Source organism: Ranitomeya variabilis, chromosome 3 (assembly GCF_051348905.1).
Source record: "Ranitomeya variabilis isolate aRanVar5 chromosome 3, aRanVar5.hap1, whole genome shotgun sequence".
NCBI lineage: Eukaryota > Metazoa > Chordata > Amphibia > Anura > Dendrobatidae > Ranitomeya > Ranitomeya variabilis.
In genome coordinates this window covers 706,691,155-706,710,975 of record NC_135234.1, presented here as the reverse complement: position 1 = coordinate 706,710,975, position 19,821 = coordinate 706,691,155, and the positions used below count along the sequence as shown (strand labels likewise).

Sequence of the window (19,821 nt, the reverse complement as noted above, 5' to 3'; positions counted from 1 at the left end):
ACAAACAAATTAAAGTGGCGCTCCACTTTCATGTGATCATAAGTTGGCTTAGTAGAGCCCAGAAAACGACAGATAAAGAGTTTCAAGCTCTAATATTAATATATATATATATATATATATATATATATATATATATATATATATATATATATATATATATATATATATATATATATATATATATATATATATATATATATATATATATATATACATACATACATACATACATACACACACACACACACACACACACACACACACACACACACACACACACACACACACACACCACACACCACACACCACACACCACACACCACACACCACACAACACACACATACATATATATATATATATATATATATATATATTGCCTCCAAATGTGTCCACATCCTTTAAAAATACTATAATATAGTAGCAAGCCACTACTTTTTTTTCCCATTATCATGGCTGGTATGCTCGCATATAATGAGGAACAAGAATCACCCATTTTAATGGTCATCATCATCCAGACCGCCACTGATCTATCATTTTATATCTCCTGTCGAATATTTTATATAGTTTACTAGCACATTACTGTTACACTTACATCTGAATATATAAAAAAGCTTTAGTTTTATGAAGTGTAATCTTATTTTTATATATCATATAAGTAATATGACCTTGTATTATTTTTCTCTTTAGGATCATTGGCTTTAAAAAATTCTGCATCGGCAAATAACCCATCAGAAGTAATGCCAGTTATAAACGAAGATCATGATGACTTCAAAGAAAACAGCATAGATATCCAAGAAATAGAAGAGACATTCATAAATAAGTTGCAGACAAATCCAATATGTACCTCAGTGGTAAAATCGAACTTAAATAGAAAATGTATGTCCTTGAGGAAAGGTGATGAAACAGAGCTTCAAAGGGCAGAATCGGAGAGCACCTATCAGGTGGAAGATGGGGTATTGCATCTCTCTGAGGCGATGATGGATCACAGCAGGACCAAAGTCAATGTTCTGAGCTTTGTGACGGGTGGTCAAGAAGATGGAGATCATTATTCACAAGAGAATCCTTTTGTCACAAGAAGCAACTGTGAGGCTATTTGTACTAATCCACTCCCTGCAAAAGTAGAGTCTGAAATCATTAACAAAACCTGCAGTGATTTACTTGTAAGCACAAATATGCAACGTTTCGAAGGCTTTAAAACTGCGTCTAATAATAAAATTCACATTTCAGAGGAAAACCTTAGAAAAGGCGAACTTCTGTTCAAGGAAAATGACACACTGCCCATTTTAAGTCCTACTAAATTGGTAATCGAAGACAAAAACGCTTTAATTTTGATGGCTAAATCTGATGCTACTCTGACACACAAGGGATTCCAGACAGCGTCACATAAGGAAATCATAGTCACAGATGGTGAAATTGCCAAAGGAAGTATGTTATTCCAGGATATTCAACAAGAAATCTTTCTAAACCAAAGCAAAAGACACAAAATGAATACATCCTCTAACATAAAATCTGAACAGGATGAAATGACTAGGAATATCGAAGCTAATTCCACTAGGAACTTGGACGAGATATCAGAAGAGGAAAACAAAACATGCACGCATGCAAATCTATGCAAAAAGCCCACTTTAGATTGTCCGGTAAAAGGCAGTGAGAGCCTGAAGGAAAATCCAGTATGGATAGCGAATGCTACTCCTACAAACATGAGCACGAGGAGCTTGCAAGGTTTATCCTATGAAGTAGTCTCTCATTTACATGACCTCTTTACGGAAAGCCAAAAAGCTGAAATCAGTGAACTTTCTTCTATTTTAGAGAATGCGGGAAGTCAGTTTGATTTTACCCAGGTTAAGAAAATAAATCTACTTGGACTAGATAATCAAAACCTGCAAAATGCAAAAAGCTTTAGTGATTCTCAGAAGCTTAATACATCAGATGTCTGGACAGATGTGGACTTCAATGATAGCTTTTCTACCGGAGAAGGAAATGCGAAGAGCAAAGCTGTCATCATAACTTCAGAATCTGAAAGTAAAAGTGATGCCAACACAAATCCTTGTGACATGGCAGATAACACATCTAGACAAGACTCATTGTTAAAACATAGGGATGGCCCTTTGGGTGAACTGGCAAGTGGTAAATCTGGTAACATTACTGATGAGGATTTAATCAAAGCGATTGAGTTGTTTAGTGATTTGGAAGAAAAGCAGAAAGAAAAAAATAGGGTAAACAAAGTATCTAATCCCCCAATTTTTCCCATTACTGATAATAGTCCTGCTGTACAGTCTGTTAATATGGCACCAGATATTATACAGTCTACCATAGTACCATCCCATGCACAGACCAAAGAGAATTGTTTTTCAGATAAGCAAGAAAATGAGTGTAAGGCTGATGAAAACAGTGTACCCAATTCACAACCAGAAGCCGGGTGTGTGCTCAATTGTGACAATGCATCGAAAGGCAATCAAAACTATGCTTCATTTCCACAATTGCCTACAATGCTAGTTGGGTTTGCTACTGGAAAAGGAAAACTGATTAATGTTAACAAGGCTTCCTTACATAAAGCAAGGACTATGTTTAATGATATATTGGTTACTGACCAATCTGAGGATCACCGCAAGACTTGCGCAGTACATGAACCCTCAAATTTCTTATTTGAAACCAATGTCAATCAGGCTAGTACCATCTTTGCAGGAAAGGAAACACTTGCGCCAAAGTATGATAAGCCACCAGTGGTTTTCAGTAAGGAAAGTAAAGCACCCACAATTTTTTCTATTGGTCCTTCCCCGAAACCAAAGAAGATATTGCATTTGGTAAAAGAGGTGAATAAGGAATTGTGTCTGAAGCAAAATAATGCAAGATCGATATCGTCTTCTTTTGGCACTGCAAGTGGTAAACGTGTTCATTTTTCTGAGGATAATCTAAAACTGGTTCGTAAAACATTCTCAGAAGTAGATGATATTCAGGTAGCAGAGCAACAAACTGGAAATGTCTCGACGGATTCTGCAGTGAATCCTGATAATTTTCTTGGCTTACAGAACAAATCTATTCTAGTAAAGGAATCCACTCTTCGCTTTCCCCAACAAGGTTTTAGTACTGCAAATGGTAAAATGATAAATGTCTCCCATAAATTTATACATAAAGCTCAAGAAATATTTGCAGATATTGAAGTACCAGAACCAGATTCAGATGTGGGACAAAGAAATCTATCCAATTTGAGTAAGTCAAAAGTCTACAAGATTTGTGATGTCTCAGATGCTCTGCATCACAGAATGAAACCTGGTGTAACACAGGCCAGAGAAATTATACCTTTGGTCCATCATATTACAGCCCAACAGAGTTCTGCAGTATCGGCAGATATAACAACTGTAGATAATGTCTCCAATAGAGGAACGTCTAATAAGACTGTGCATGAAGGTGAAAACCCCAATATATCTTTTAGCACCACTAGTAGGAAATCCATTCAGCTGTCTGAGGACTTGATGAAGAAAGCTCAAGGAATGTTTACTGATATAGATGGCAGCATTTTGTCTGATCAGGACAAACTTGGTAATATAATCAACCAAACTGAAAGAAAAAATACCAAACCCAGCTTGCCTCCATTAGGTTTTAGTACAGGGAGAGGAAAAACTGTAGCAGTGTCTCCAAGTTCCCTCCAGAAAGCAAGACAGATGTTTGCAGAAATTGATGATAATGTAACAGGACTTGCATTAAAGCCCAAAAAAACTCTGGCTAAAAATGTAGACACCCAAAAGCTTCCATCCCATGCAGCAGAAGTTAAGAATCTAAAACCATATCTGAATCAATGTAGTAAGGATGCTTTTGGAAATGTCTTAGGCAGAGGTTTGGATAGAAGCATGTGTTCTCTTCTCCAAGAGACCTCCTGCAGAAAGATGCCATTTTTTAGTACAGCAAGTGGCAATCAAGTTCATTTGTCAAGTAAAGCTTTACAAAAAGCTAGAGAAATGTTTGCTGACTTAAGTGATGGTGTGGAAGAAAATCAGTCACTCCCAAGTGATGGTGTGGAAGAACATCGGTCACTCCCAAGTGATGGTGTGGCAGAACATCGGTCACTCCCAAGTGATGGTGTGGCAGAACATTGGTCACTCCCAAGTGATGGTGTGGCAGAACATCGGTCACTCCCAAGTGATGGTGTGGCAGAACATTGGTCACTCCCAAGTGATGGTGTGGCAGAACATCGGTCACTCCCAAGTGATGAACCGGTAGATAATCAGTCACTCCATGGAAGTGTCCTAACTGGTGCTGTAATAACCAGTAGAAATTTTGATATCCTGCAAAGTCCTATGATGCAAGTAAATTCCACAGTTGTGGCCCTCCCACCCATCGCTTTCAACACAGCAAGTGGAAAAACTGTGACAGTCTCTAACGATTCTCTCCAAAAGGCAAAACTACTTTTTGTTGATACTAATAATCCACTAGATGTTGCAAGAAGTTCACAAAGTACTGCAACAATGAAAAGAAACCAATACGAAAAACCTGGAGGCGTCTCTGCAGTTGACTTTTGTCAAACCAATAAAAAATCGTCTATGACAGGGAAAACGTGCAACATCATTTTTTCTGAAGGAAAGGACAGAAGTGACACCATAGAGCCAGTGACAGAAGAAGGTTCTCTACCCAAGATGCCATGTTTCAGCACAGCTGGTGGTAAATCCGTAACTGTGTCAGAGGAGTCATTAAAGAGAGCACGAGAAATATTTTCTGAAGTAGATAATGGCTGCTTATCACAGCATGATACTGCTGTTGATATCCACCTTAAACCTAAATCAGCAGCTGCAGAAAGAGAATCAGTAAGAGACAATAATATAGTGCCTGAAACGGCAGAAATAAAATATTCCCCTATAGTGCCTGCAAAAAGTTCTGTTGGATTTAGTTCTGCTAGTGGGAGGCAAGTGTGTATTTCCGAAGAAGCACTGCAGAAAGTGAAAGGCTTTTTTGAAGAATTTAATACTAATAAAACCTTAGATTTTCCTCATGAAAATAAGGAGCATAGAAGAATGAAAACACTTAATCCATTACTGAGCAATCATTTAAAAGACTTTGTCACCAAACCTGACCACTTCCAAAAGAACACTGCTGAAGGCAACGGAGGGAGTAAAAATACTCCAGCTACGTCTTCCGACTTCTCAATCGATAGACGTCCACTGCCGAGATTTGTGAAACACTCAACTCCTCTCTATGGTGCTGAGACGACTAATATGTACATTACGTCATCTCACACTCCTGAAAATGATTTTGAGATCGAAGCAGCAGAAAGTGCAAAAGCATTCATGGATGATGAAGATCTGACAGATGGTTTACCTCTATGTTCAGACAAGCTGCCAAATGTTAGAAATGGAAAAAGGTTACGCTCCAATGATGGCGTGCAACGGGGTATGTGTTTTGTAGGTTTTATACTTTTAATATTTACTTGATTTATTTTTATGCTTGCAAGTTTACAGCTTGTCTAAAATACTGGGTGCTTTTTATTAATGGACTAGGCTTGTGTTTTGTATTCAGTCAAACTTTCCAATGTTTTCGGATATGTGGATTTCGTTTACAGTTTGGGTATAGCCAAGGAATGAGAGCTCTACAGTAATTGATTTTTTTTTTAAGGTTTTTTAAAGGCAAAAAATATTAGAGGGGTTTTCTGTCACTAATTTCTTAGTGTTAGTAAGGCTCTCCACTGCGAGAGATGCTTTTTGTAATTATTCTATTTTGAAATTAAGTCCAAAATTACAGCCCATTTAACGTGCTTTACCTGGCACATCTGAATGAACAGGACAACATTATTTATACATGGAAACATTTTACCCCTTCCTGACATAGGATACCCAGACTTGATAAGAGATTTTGATTTTAGCTATATGCGGCAATCCTTGGGAATTATGGTATATAGAACAAGAAGAGACCATTGCAGGATCAACTCCTCAAAAGGGAAAAAAATTACAAAAATATGAGAATTCAAATCATCCCTTTTTTTGAAAATTAAAGAAATACAAAAAAGCATATTTGATATTGCTGCAGCTAGAAGTCCAATCTATCAAAATGTAAAATTAATTAACTGTTTATGTAAATTGAATTACTATAAAGTTAATTTAAAAAGAAAGAAAACGTCATAATTGCGTTTTCTTTATTGCTTCATTGGGGGACACAGGTAACCATGGGTGTATGCTGCTGTCGCTAGGAGGCTGAACTAGGCAAAAAAGGAAATTAACTCCTCCCCAGCAGTATACACCCACTGACAGGCACAAATTACCTCAGTTTAAGCTTAGCGGCTGTAGGAGGTGGACCTGGATCTGATCCCAGATCCGCAGTTTTTTCCTTTGCAGATTCCCTGTTTGTGTTTATTAATCTTTTCCCCTTTGTTTTTCAGATTCATCTTTCTAGGGTAACAGGGTGTAATTTCTCATCCTGTTTTCCCGCAAGGCAGGACTTTATCCCCTGTCACCCATACGGGTGTTTCAGGGTGATTGCCTTTTCCCTTCCTCACCCCTCTCCTCGGAGAGGGCTGAGAGGAAGACGGTGGTCACCAGCAGTGGCTTCTTCCCTTCTTCTATGGGGTTGATGCCGTCTTCTGTACCGTCCGGAGACAGTGCGGGAAGGAGGATCCCCAATGCCAGTGACCCTCTCGCACCCGAGGGCTCCTGATATGATCCACATCTGTGAAAAGGAATCGTGGACCCACCTGCCAGGTATGTATGTTTCCTTCCTGTTAGCGGCGCAGTGAGGACCCTTCTCTTTCCTGTCCCTTAACAGGGACAGGGCGCCTTTTTCCCCTTCTTCCCTGGCAGCGCAGGCAGGATCCCTTTAACAGAGACCAGACACCTTTAAACAGGATGCGGCCATTTTCCCCTTGGTGCGCTTTTCTGGCGCTCATTATGCGATTATGGCAGTAATCCCTGGGTCAGAGAGTCTGTGCTCTGATCAGGCCACCTTTCCCATCACTGCTCTGGCCGGGCCACGCCTCCCCGACTCATCATCCAATAAACCTTCAGTTTAGCCGGCCTGCAGATCCTCAGGGCTGGCCACGCCCCCCTGGCATTTCAGCTAATCGGAGCTCTCCTTTCGTTTTCACCGGCCGAAACGTTAGCCACGCCCACCACTTCACAACGTGCTGCTGTTCCTGCTTTTCTGTGGCCATCTTAGAGCTCCCAACCAGGCAGTTTGTGCATTCTGCCTGAGACTCGGCTCTACTACATCTCATCCGGCAAGGGAGACACAGCTATCCATCAGTCATCTGCTGATCCATCTCTGGCATCTGGTAGGCTCTGCCTGTCCCTTCCCTCGCCTCCCCTCAGCAGTATCTCTCAGGCTCGACCAATGCCTAACTCTTCAGGGGCTTCTTGTCCCCCCTCTAAGCCCAATGTAATTCACTACGCCTGTGCCCGCTGCAAAATAATGTGGTCTTCAGGTCAGCTGTCCCCTTTCTGCCCGTCCTGCAGTCCTTCCACCATGTCTGCCCCACAGGAGCATCCTAATGCCAGGGATGTGAGCACACCCCTCCCCCGGAGTGGGCTGTTGCCATGTCACAGTTGGTCTCTGACCTGACTAAAGTATCCCAGTCTCTGGTCCAGGTCCTGGAACGTCTTCCACATCTATCTGCTGCCACCAGTGCTCTGAACGCCTCTCAGGGTCATTCGCACACACCGGACCACGACCTTCGCAGGGGCAGATCGGGTAAAAGGTCTAGGAAGTGGGCTCTTTCTAGCTCTTCATCCAGTTCACCAGGCCCCTCTTCATCATCCAGGATGCCCCCTCTCTCCATGCCTCCTCCTCGGAGGTGGCCTTTGGGTTCCCAGTCCGAATCTGAATCTGATTCGGACCAGGATTCAAAGATGCAGGACATGGTAGGTAGCCTAATTTTGTCTATTACCCAAACGCTTAAACTAAAAGAGGATGAGACTCCAGCTCAGGAGCACTCTGTTTCCTTCAAGCGGGTAAAACATCCTTCCCGAACCTTTCTTGATCACAAAGAGTTTGAAGCGACTTTGGCTAAACATTGGGAACATCCCGAAAAGCGCTTCCTTGGAAGGAAGCCGCTAGACATCCTTTAGCCCAGATCTTGTCAGCAAATGGGCAGAATCCCCTAAGATGGACCCGCCAGTTTCTCGCCTGTCCTCCAAAACAGGTCTGTCTCTACCGGATGGTGCGTCTCTTAACGCCACAGACAGGAAGATTGAGTCTTTGGCTAAATTTGCCTTTTGAAGCGTCTGGTGCCTCCCTCTGCCCCAGCTTAACTTCTACCTGGGTGGCTAAGTCCATCTCGGCCTGGGCCAAAATGCTACGCCAGGGCATCTTAGCGGCAGCTCCTCCGGACGAGATGGCAGAGTTGGCAGATCAGATTGTTCACTCTGGCAAATATCTTCTAGCTGCCTCTTTGGATGCGGCCGGTTGTTCTGCCAGAGAAAACTGCAACATCATTACTATACGCCGCATCCTATGGTTGAAGGCGAGGAATGCAGACACAAACTCTAAAAAGTCTCTCACTAACTTGGTCTTTCAGGATTCTAGGCTCTTTTGGTTGCAGACTGGACCAGATAATTTCGGATGCTACCGGGGGGGAAAAGTAACTCTCTGATCTCAGTCCAAGCCTAAATGTCCTTTCAATAGGAGAAGGCCTTTGACTTTTCGTTCCTTTCAACCTTTGTCTGCTACAGGTGGCCACATTTTTTTTTAATTAAAAATTGGTTTCAATGAATCAAGGAAACTTGGTTTCCAAAGAACTAGCAATTACAAAATGTGCAAGGCGTGCATTAAGGGAAGGGGAACTGCTGATGGTGCACACAGATGCTAAGGACGTGGGGCAGGTGCGACTGTAGCTGGAGCACAAGCAACATGCCCATCCATGACACATGCTTCCTGGCCCACTGTGCAGGGTGGCATAGGACACCACTTCTGAAGCCACACCAGTGTGAACAAGTGTTCAGTTGGATAGCAGATATTCATACCTCCCAACCATCCCGGAACCAGCGGGACTGTCCCAATCTTGACAGTCAGCCCCGCGATCCCGGGCGGGACATTAGTTGTCCCGCACTGGTTGGGAGGTGTGTACATCACCCGGCAGGGCCATATCATGTGCCTAGGGCGGGGACAATGCAGGGGGCGGCACCTGAGCAAGGGTGGTTGTTGTTGTTGTTGTTGTGTTTTTTTTGTTTTTTTTTATATAAAAGCTGGGTCACCTCCCGGCCGCCTCCCACCCGCCTCCCACCCACCCTCCTTGAAGACGATACTCACCCTGCTCCAGCGATGCCTGGTCTCGGCTTCTGCAGCGCTCCTGAATGAGCGGTCACGTTGTACCGCTCAATATTAAGGTCATGAATATGCGCATATTCATGACCTTAATGAGCGGTATCACATGACCGCTCATGCAGGAAGAAGGTGCTGCGCCGGAAGTCGGGACAGAGCGAGAGGGATGACGGCGTGGCCGCGCGGTGAGGAACCGGTAAGTATGAGAAACGGGGGGACAGGGTAGGGGGGATCAAGGAGGACGGTGAGCCGCGCCATTCAAGATGGGAGCGGGGGGTAGGGTGGGGTGGAGAGATGAGCCATGCATACAGGGGGGAAATATGAGTCATGCATACGGGGGGGAATATGAGCCATGCATACAGGAGGGGGGGAATATGAGCCACGCATACAAGAGGGGGAAATATGAGCCATGCATACAGGAGGGGGAAATATGAGCCATGCATACAGGAGGGGGAAATATGAGCCATGCATACAGGGGGGAATATGAGCCATGCATACAGGAGGGAGGGTCATTATGCAGTATTAAGCATCTTGTGGGATCATAATACAGTATGGAAAACTGTGTGTGGCCATTATACAGTATGGAGCATCATGTGGAGCCATTATACAGTAAGGAGCATTATGTGTGGCCATTATACAGTATGGAGCATAATGTGTGGCCATTATACAGTACGCAGCATCATGTGTGGCCATTATACAGAACGAAGCATCATGTGGGGCTATTATACAGCATGGAGCATAATGTGGCCAATGGCCATTATACAGTATGGAGCATCATGTGTGGCCATTATACAGTATGGAGCATCATGTGTGGCCATTATACAGTATGGAGCACTGTGTGGCCATTATACAGTATGGAGCACTGTGTGGCCAATATACAGTATGGAGCATCATGTGGAGCCATTATACAGTATGGAGCATCATGTGGGCCCATTATACTGTATGGAGCATCACGTGGGGCCAGTACACTGTACGCAGCATCATTTGGGGCCATTATACAGTATGGAGCATAATGTGGCCATTATACAGTATGGAGCATTGTGTGGCCATTATACAGTATGGGGCACTGTGTGGCCATTATACAGTATGGAGCATCATGTGGAGCCATTATACAGTATGGAGCATCATGTGGAGCCATTATACAGTAAGGAGCATCATGTGTGGCCATTATACAGTACGCAGCATCATGTGTGGCCATTATACAGTATGAAGCATCATGTGGGGCTATTATACAGTATGGAGCATAATGTGGCCAATGGCCATTATACAGTATGGAGTGTCATGTGTGGCCATTATACAGTATGGAGCATCATGTGGCCATTATACAGTATGGAGCATCATGTGTGGCCATTATACAGTATGCAGCATCATCTGGGCCCATTATACTGTATGGAGCATCACGTGGGGCCAGTACACTGTACGCAGCATCATTTGGGGCCATTATACAGCATGGAGCGTCATGTGTGGCCATTATACAGCATGGAGCGTCATGTGTGGCCATTATACAGCATGGAGCGTCATGTGTGGCCATTATACAGCATAGAGCGTCATGTGTGGCCATTATACAGCATGGAGGGTCATGTGTGGCCATATTTTTTTTTGTTCATAATTATTGTTTACGAAACATTGTGATAAGAAGTGCTAAATGGGTGTGGTTGGGGCGTGACTAGTTGTGAAATATGTGTGGTCAGAGGTGTGGCCTAAAATTTGCCGCTGACTTTGTCCCTCTTTCCCTTTCTCGAAAGTTGGGAGGTATGGATATTGCTTCCAACAGGCATGCCAGCACCAGTCTTCCACTTGGTCCAGTCTCCCCACCAAAGAGTGTGGATCACTTAATCCTCACCCTGATCCTCCTTCCTCCTACCATGTCAAGCCCAAGGAGACCAGTTATCCCACACTTGGACACTCCGATTAGCTCTTTACATTATCGTTTCTTGATTGTGGCTTCTCACCCTGCATGTTTCAAGATGGACAGGAGGGCATGCTTTTTAGTGATGCACAAAACTTAGAGCTGCCACTGTCACAAGAAGATGGCGATGGGGAACGGCAAATTTTGTCTAAGGAGGTAGATGAGACACAGTTGCTGATAAGTCTTGTTATTGTTAAGTTACCAAGTCAGGAGGACCAGGGTGTGGCGGTGGAATATGAGGTGGTGGATGATGTCACTGACCTGACCTGGAAAGCTGGCATGCGGGATGAGGACAGCAGCGCTGAGTAGGAGGGATCAGCAGAACCGAAACAGGCAGGAGGTGGCAGTGGGGTGACCTGAGGGAGAAGGTGGGCAACTGTTCTGCAGAGCACCGACACTCATGAATTTCTGTCAAAGACTTGCGTGTTCCCTAGTCTGGGACTTTATTAAAAAGAGTTCTGAGACAAAAAAATTGGTCACTTGCAACCTGTGGCATGCCAAGATCAGCAGGGGCCTGACCACTAAGAGCCTAGCCACCACCAGCATGATCAGGCACATGTCATCTAAGCACCCGGCTCAGTGGGCCGAACACCTGGGTCCACAATTGGTGCCTACGGGTTACACTACTGCCTCTTACCCTGTGCTAGGTGATTGCCAAACCCCTGTCCATGACCCTGGCACAGATGCTGCCCGCCCTGCACCTGTCCTTCCACATTCTGAGGCACAATCATCAGGTGCTTCCAAATCCAGCATTCAGCTGTCCTTACCCTAGACCTTGAAAGGAAAAATAAAGTTCCCAGCCACCTACCCACAGGCTTAAAGCAAACCTGTCAGCTGTTTTGGCTGATATAAGATTTCCTCCTGCGCATGTGTACTTTTCTGCCCTCGGAGTAAAGTACTGCAGTGCGCACGCGCTGGGCCTCTGACCTTTCCCAGCGCCTGCGCACTGCAGTACTTTGGTCTGCCCTCAACAGGGCAGATAAGTACGCTTGCGCAGGAGCGATGAAGCAGCAGGAGGGCGGCATCACAAAAAGATGGGAAGCACCGGACCTGCGACACCCATCGGACCGGATCGTTCCCCCGGGTGAGTATAATAAAACTTATTTTTCTTATCTTTTAGGTTGGACCGTGGGCTTATCTACAGCATTATAGAATGTTGTAGATAAACTCTGAAACGCAGTGGCTGTATCTTATATCAGCCAAAACTGCTGTTAGGTTCCCTTTAAATGGACATATTTTCGGGCTGCTTGCCATAGAAATGTCACTGTTTAGACTTGTAGTCATGGAGGATTTCCACCAACCTATGGCGTCAGACGTCCCTTGGTACTCTGTCCCCAGCCGTTACTATTTCTTCCTGTGTGGCGTCCTAAACTTGTATCAGAACGTGTCCGGAAACATTACCCGTGTCCTTACCAACGCACTTATTGGGATTGTCAAATTAACGACCGACACGTGGACAAGCACTTGTGGCCAGGGACACTACATTTCATCATGTCATCCTGGGTGAATATTGTGGAGGCTGGGGCAGAGTCCCACCCTGGCACAGTACATGTGCTACCGACGCTGAGGATTGCTGGCCCTACTTTTATCAGGGTTTCCTCCACCTCCTACAGCAGTTCTTGCACCCCCTCCTCCTCATCCTCCATCTCTGATGTGTTATCTCAGAGCTTGTTGTCCACATCAGCTGAAAGCTGTGCAACACTGCCTCAGCAGAGGCGGAGAGGTCTACTAAAATGGTGCTATATCAGAAGGCCATTGTATAAAAGATGTTGAAAAAATTCAAACTTGGATAACGCTAGGGGATGGGGGCAAGCTTTCTTGTCCAACCAAGGAGGTGAGGCGAGGGAATCACACACCAGGTTACACTGTCAAAGGCCTGGGCCCATTTCATGACACCCTCAAAGCATTCAAACTCTGATGACCTGGTATTTTTGACAAGGCAAAAGTTTTTAACCCTTTCAAGACCTTGCCCTTTTCCATTTTTGCGTTCTCGTTTTTCGCTCCCCTCATTCCCAGAGCCATAACTTTTTTTTATTTTTCCGTCAATATGGCCATGTGAGGGCTTGTTTTTTGCGGGACAAGTTGCACTTTTGAACGACATCATTGGTTTTAGCATGTCGTGTACAAGAAAACGGGAAAAAAATTCCAAGTGCGGTGAAATTGCAAAAAAAGTGCAATCCCACACTTGTTTTTTGTTTGGCTTTTTTGCTAGGTTTACTAAATACTAAAACTGACCTGCTGTTATGATTCTCCAGGTCATTTCGAGTTCATAGACACCAAACATGTCTAGGTTACGTTTTATCTAAGTGGTAAAATTTTTTTCAAAACTCTGCTAAAAAAAAAACAACAATTGCGCAATTTTCCAATGCCCATAGCGTCTCAATTTTTCGTGATCTCGGGTTGATTGTGGGCTTTTTTTTTGCGTGCCGAGCAGACGTTTTTAATTATACCATTTTGGTGCAGATACGTTATTTTGATAGCCCGTTATTGCATTTTAATGCAATGTCGCGGCGACCAAAAAAACTTAATTCTGGCGGTGATTTTTGATTCTTTTGAAAGCTGAAGCCCTCCAAAATGTGGTTTAGTTTAAGCAAATAAATTGGCATCAGTGCAGAAATATTGATCAGTTAATGGACACAGAATGGTCAGATTTTGGCAAGACAAAGGTTTTGTCACCTACAGAAAGTAATGTGATATTCAAGAAAATTATTTACTTAAAATACAAATATATGTTGCATAACATTGTTGAATGAAGTTGTGCTATTAGTCATATTTAATATTTTGTATGACTTCCATGAGCTTGAAGGACTGCATCCATGCGGTTCAACAATGATTCATACAATTTATTAATGAAGTCATCAGGAATCGCAAAGAATGCTGTCTTGCATGCCTCCCAGAGTTCATCTAGATTCTTTGGTTTTGTCTTCCAAACTTCCTCTTTCATCCTACCCCAAACATGCTCAATGATGTTCATGTCTGGTGACTGGGCTCGCCAGTCCTTGAGCACCTTGATCTTTTTTGCCTGGAGAAACTGCTGCAGAATTTGACCCCTTTTATGATTTGGAATATAAGAGGTAGCTAATACTTCTTGATATTTTAGGCTATTGATATTGCCTTCCACCTTGCAAATGTTTCGCACACCCCCATACTGAATGTAACCCCAGACCATGATCTTTCCACCACCAAATGTAACTGTTTTCTGGGTGTATTTTGGATCCATACGGGCTCCAGTAGGTCTCCTGCAGTATTTGCGGAGGCTGTGGTGTAATTCTACTGAAGATTCCTCTTTTCCAACGTCCATCTGTTTAGCAGGCTGTGGGACTTTGCAAATGCCACACAGTTTTTAATTTGCCTTTTGTTTAGTGCTGGCTTCTGGGCACTGATTCGACCATGGAGGCCATTTCGAGACAGAATCCTACAAACTGTTCTAGTTGACACAGGGACTTGAGGTGACCAGGCCTGTTGGAGCTCTGCTGCAGTGGAAAAGGGGCTTGCTTTGGATTTTCTAACCAACAAACGTTCCTCCTGAGCAGTTGTCTTGCGGGGTCTGCCAGACCTGGGCTTGTCACACACATCTCCAGTCTCTTCAATTCTTTTTTTAATTCTTTGTACTTGATGCTGAGACACATTAAAGGTGCCAGCCACCTCTGAAGTGGATCTGGTCTTCAGCCTCTTGATAATCCAGGGTTTGGTCGCAGGGTGGATTTTTGGCATGTTGTCAGAGCTCAAGTTGCAGTTCAAGTAAAGGTCTGGGGTGCTGGGTTTCTTTTTATACACACACACACACACACACACACACACACACACACACACTTATTAACCGATCGTTTACTGAGCACGGGTGACGATGTAAACTAGGATAGGATGTAAACTAGGATAGCATTATATGACCAGGCGACAAACTTTTGTCTTGCCAAAATCTGACCATTCTGTGTCAATTAACTGATCAATATTTCTGCATTGATGCCAACATTTCGGAGGGTTTCAGCTTTCAAAAGAGTAATTTATACAACCAATGGATGAATTTAACTTCAGGTTATAAGCTTTATTTACATAACCTGGATAAGCGACATAACTTCCGTCAGGTAGTGTAGCTCCATCGCTACAAGAAAAATGAAAATGTTACAGGTTTCAAAAAACGGCGACCTAAGTTGGTGTATATTTTTTTTAACAAATGCTGTTTTTTATGATACATGCAAAATAAAATACCCTAAAGACTGGAAGAATTCCATTTTTGTTCTTCACTATTTCATTACACTTGGAATTTATTTTTCCCATTCCTGGAAGTAGGGGAGGAAACAACAAAAAGGTATAGAGCACTGAAACGCAACTGCGGCACTCTCATTAACTGAATCGATACCTATCCCAGAGGTTGGACCCATTGGCATATGTTACTTAGTGTGGAATAACCCTTTCAGGTGTAAATTTTTATTTTAGCGTTTTCAATTTTTTTCAATGCCCATGAGTAATTTGAAGCAGCATATTTGTGACATCTGATCTAATAATACAAAGGTTCTATTAAACCTCACATCTATGCATCAATTCTTATGGGGATATTAAAAACATTGCAAGGTGTTTGGGCACAATCTTGGGCCTACTGAATGAGTAGGAGTATTTCTTTGTGCTTTTTCTTTTTAAATTTTGGTAAGACTAGTCTTGATAAATCTTGCTCCTTTCTTTCGAGGATGAACGAAGTAACTTTCCAGAGAAGTTTTTAGTTTTTTTTTCCATTTAGTCTAAATTGACCTAATGTCTTATGCAGTTTACCTCAAGTTACACGGGTTCTTCTGTTTGCAGTAGCTAAGGGCTCTCAATTGCCATTTTCTTCCAAAGAGTAGACCACGTCTGCCCACATACTAGGACTCAAAAATAGAAGACATAAGAAATAAACATAGATTAGTAAATTGTTTGTGTATTTTAATATGTGCGAGAGTGATGTAGATTACTGTGAAAAAGTTTTAGGTAGTTGTGGGGGAAAAAAATGCTTCATTGTTTCTCCCACGAAGGGTACAAGGATAGATTTTACCATTAAGTACAAAACTTAAGTACTCGATAATGTTGAGATCAGATACCTCCATCATTCAGTACCTTCAGGGAAGCATCTGATTGGCTTTACATTTATTCTGCAGCACGGAAAAGACCCCAAGCTTACTACCAATTTGATTGTGGGCTCATTCCACGCCAGTTTTTCACATATGAGTGCTAGCCATTTTTTTCACTGATAGCACTTGTTCCTATGGCAATCTATGGAGCTGTAAGAAGAATCCGGCACTCATGTGTTAGGCCGCAAAGTGTGGTAGAAGAAAAAGGCGGCAGCACCGTGTGTATGGGCGACGTCCATCTATGGGGCTGTTCACGTTTGTGATTTATTTTACTATTTTCTTACAGACTGAGTTGTCCTTACAAAATTGTGGCGACATGTCTGATATTGATCAGTGTGTCAGATCAAATTTGACAATAAAAGTCTATAGGCCCGTAAAAAAAAAAAAAAAGTCGAACAGCACTCGTATGACATCCCTGTGCTGTCTGTTTTTCACTGACTGAAAAATAGGAGAAAGTGGGGAAACTTTCATTGATAAGTCTGATGGAAATCATTGTTGAAACTTAGTCCACTTTTGTTGTACATCAAAAACCTGATGTCTGAATGAGGCCTAAGCACTATCTTGAGCAGGAAAAGAACAGATATTCTTGGAAGTCATGAAATGGCCCCCACAGAGCCATTATCTCAATCTTATGTCTATCAGGTATTACATGAAGATGTGTGGTTAGTTCTTTAAGTTGTTTGGAACAACTTCCCTGCAGAGTTCCCTACTTTGCAGCATTTTTACCACACCTGCCTGAAACATTTGCACAGTACTGTATATTGTAGAATTCTGCTTTTAAATGATTCTTTTTGGAAGTTATATGGGATTGGTACAGTAACTGTTAACATATTTGTCATATTTTATATACAGGAGAACCACCAATCAAAAGACAACTATTACCAGAGTTTGACAGATCGTTGGCGAATGAGTCCAAGTCAGCTTTGCGGCCTCTTACAAGTGGACCTCATGGCAGGTTTTTTTATGTACAGTATAGATATTGTTAAATAATGCTTTCCATAGCCACACCAATGCCTGGTTAATCAGGGTTAGGCCTCTTTCATACTTGCGTCGGTACGGGGCCGTTGCAATGCGTTGGCGCGCCGTACCGACGCACGTTGTGAAATTTATGCACGACGCGGGCAGCGGATGCAGTTTTTCAATGCATCCACTGCCCATTCTGAAGTCCGGGGGGGAGGGGGCGGAGTTCCGGCCGCGCATGCGCAGTCCGTGCTGACGGTCCGCCAAAACACGGCAGATCCAGTGCACGACAGACGCGACATATGTCCATACGTCGCGATCTGTCGGCAATACAAGTCAATGGGCAAAAAAAACGCATCCTGCGAGCACATTTGCAGGATCCGTTTTTTGCCCAAAACTACGGATTGCGACGTATGTCACACGACGCTAGTGTGAAAGAGGCCTTAATGGTTGGATTATTAGAATAGCTTTGCCTTTCTTTTTAGGCTGCACGGTTTGGCTTTGATAGCCACTGGCTGACCATGTAGCCATACACAGTAAGAAAAGCCATCCGAAAACAGTTGCATGATTCTTTACCATAACTGCTACCACTTCAGTTATTTTGCGTTTTGTTAGTTTTTATGCGGTTGTGGGAGGGAGGGAACCTGCTGAGTCAGATATTACATGCAAATTTGTTTTTAGAGTTTGTTTTTTTTATTCCTTTTATTGTTTCAGGTAACCTCAACACATTTTTTTTCCTTTTTTTACTGTAGGTTTAAAAAATGCATATTAAAAATTGCAAATGTGTACGGTACTTGTTTATGGGGTTATTTCATGTTGCATTTTTTACTATTTTCCTTTATATTTGAGTTTTTTTTAATCAAACTCGTGTTCTCCTTATAGAGAATCTAAAGGACAGAAGAAAGTATTTCTACAAGGTTTCCCTGCAACCATTATCAACTGATCCTGCCAGGTAAGTGTATTCTTTGAGAACTACACATAGTTATGAGTTGGTAATCCTTACTGCTTTGCCTTCATACAATGCATTGTTAAAAAAAAAACAAAAAAAAAAAACATTATCCCATACATACTATTTTAAATGTGTTCTTTATCAATCATTTTCTTAACCCCATGTGCTTACTCTAAATGTAATAAAATTGGCTTACCCTCCAACCCTTGCTCTGGCATATATACCGTATTTTTCGGACTATAAGACGCACCTGTCACACCCCCCCCCAAAAAAAAAAAAAAAAAAAAAAATTGTGAGGAAAACGGGGGGTGGGTCTTATAGTTCGAACACGGGCTTACCGGTTGGTGGCGGCAGAGGTTCGGTGATGCTGTGGCGCGGTGGGCGGTACGGCGTGCACCTGAGCAGGGTCCCTTCCACAGGTGAGGTGACGCCGCGGCTCGGTATCCAAGGCAAGCAGCGAGCTGGGTAAACCACGGGTTTCTCGGTGGAGGCGGCCATCTTTCTGAGGCTGCGCGTGTGCAGATTGAGTTCTCTGCTTCCCGGGGCTTCAGGAAAATGGCCGCAGGAGACCACGCGTGCGCAGATTGAGATCGCGGCAGCCATTTTCCTGAAGCAGAGGTCGCAGATTGAGATCTCGGCTTCAGGAAAATGGCCACCGCGATCTCCATCTGCGCACGCTCCACTTCCCGCGGCCATTTTCCTGAAGTCCCGGGAAGCAAAGTACTCAATCTGCGCACGCGCGGCCTCAGGACGGTCGCCGCCGCCACCGAGAAACCGGTGATTAACCCGGCTCTGCTGCTCGTCTTGGATACCGTGCCACGGCGTCGCCTCACCTGAGGAAGGGACCCTGCTCAGGTGCACGCCGTACCGCCCACAGCACTTCAGCATCAGCGCTCCTCTGCCGCCACCATGCCTCCTGTGACCCTGCTGTACCACCGCCAGCCCGCAGGTAAAATTACCTTAAATTCGGACAATAAGATGGACCCCCATCTTATAAAAATCTTTTTTTTTTCTGCTATTTTCACCCTAAATTTGGGGTGCGTCTTATAATCCGAAAAATACGGTACTTATTTCCAAGTCTGAAAAATCAAGTTATAAATCTGGCTTGCAGTATGCAAATTTTCCAGTACTAGTCCGGTGGGCCGTCTATTTCCTTAACTAGTCCCGCCTTGGATCATGTATTCACTTGATTATTATCCACCACACAGGCGACGTCACTATCAGAGCTCAGCAACCTATCGTGTGAGTGAGACGTTCTGCCTTCCTGGTAATGCACAATGAACCTAGATGTATGGTCTCCTGCTCCGAGGGGCATTAGTGACACCAAATTCACTTCACTGTGGCTGGCTACAATGCAGGATCGGTGTCATAAATACCTACCCTGGCATGTGCAATGCGCTGATGAAGCTGGGGAGCATAAACCTGGCTTCATTACGTATGACCAGGAAGACAGAACGTCGCTCTCCTGCATGAGACTTCCATTAGGAAGACGTCGCTCGTTTGGCAGATATCTAAAATGCTCCTTTGGAATAAATCGGTGGGTGCACATGAACACCGCCACTGCAGTCATTATTAATGGGACTGCTGGAGAAATCCAAGAGCTGTACTCTACCTCTGCAGTCCTTCTGACCATTAATCGAACGGAAACATCCTGACTTGCAAA

The 19,821-nt window shown here is 43.5% G+C and overlaps 1 protein-coding gene across 3 annotated transcripts in view; it reads left to right on the top strand.

Annotated features, from left to right (window-relative positions):
* BRCA2 (BRCA2 DNA repair associated) overlaps positions 1–19,821 on the top strand; it is a 114,140-nt gene that overhangs the window by 48,876 nt on the left and 45,443 nt on the right. For all 3 annotated transcript variants that reach the window (XM_077298246.1, XM_077298249.1, XM_077298248.1), the window contains exons 10-12: positions 689–5,383; positions 17,102–17,200; positions 18,092–18,161. In XM_077298246.1, coding sequence (XP_077154361.1) covers positions 689–5,383; positions 17,102–17,200; positions 18,092–18,161 — 4,864 coding nt within the window. The remainder of the gene's footprint in view (positions 1–688; positions 5,384–17,101; positions 17,201–18,091; positions 18,162–19,821) is intronic.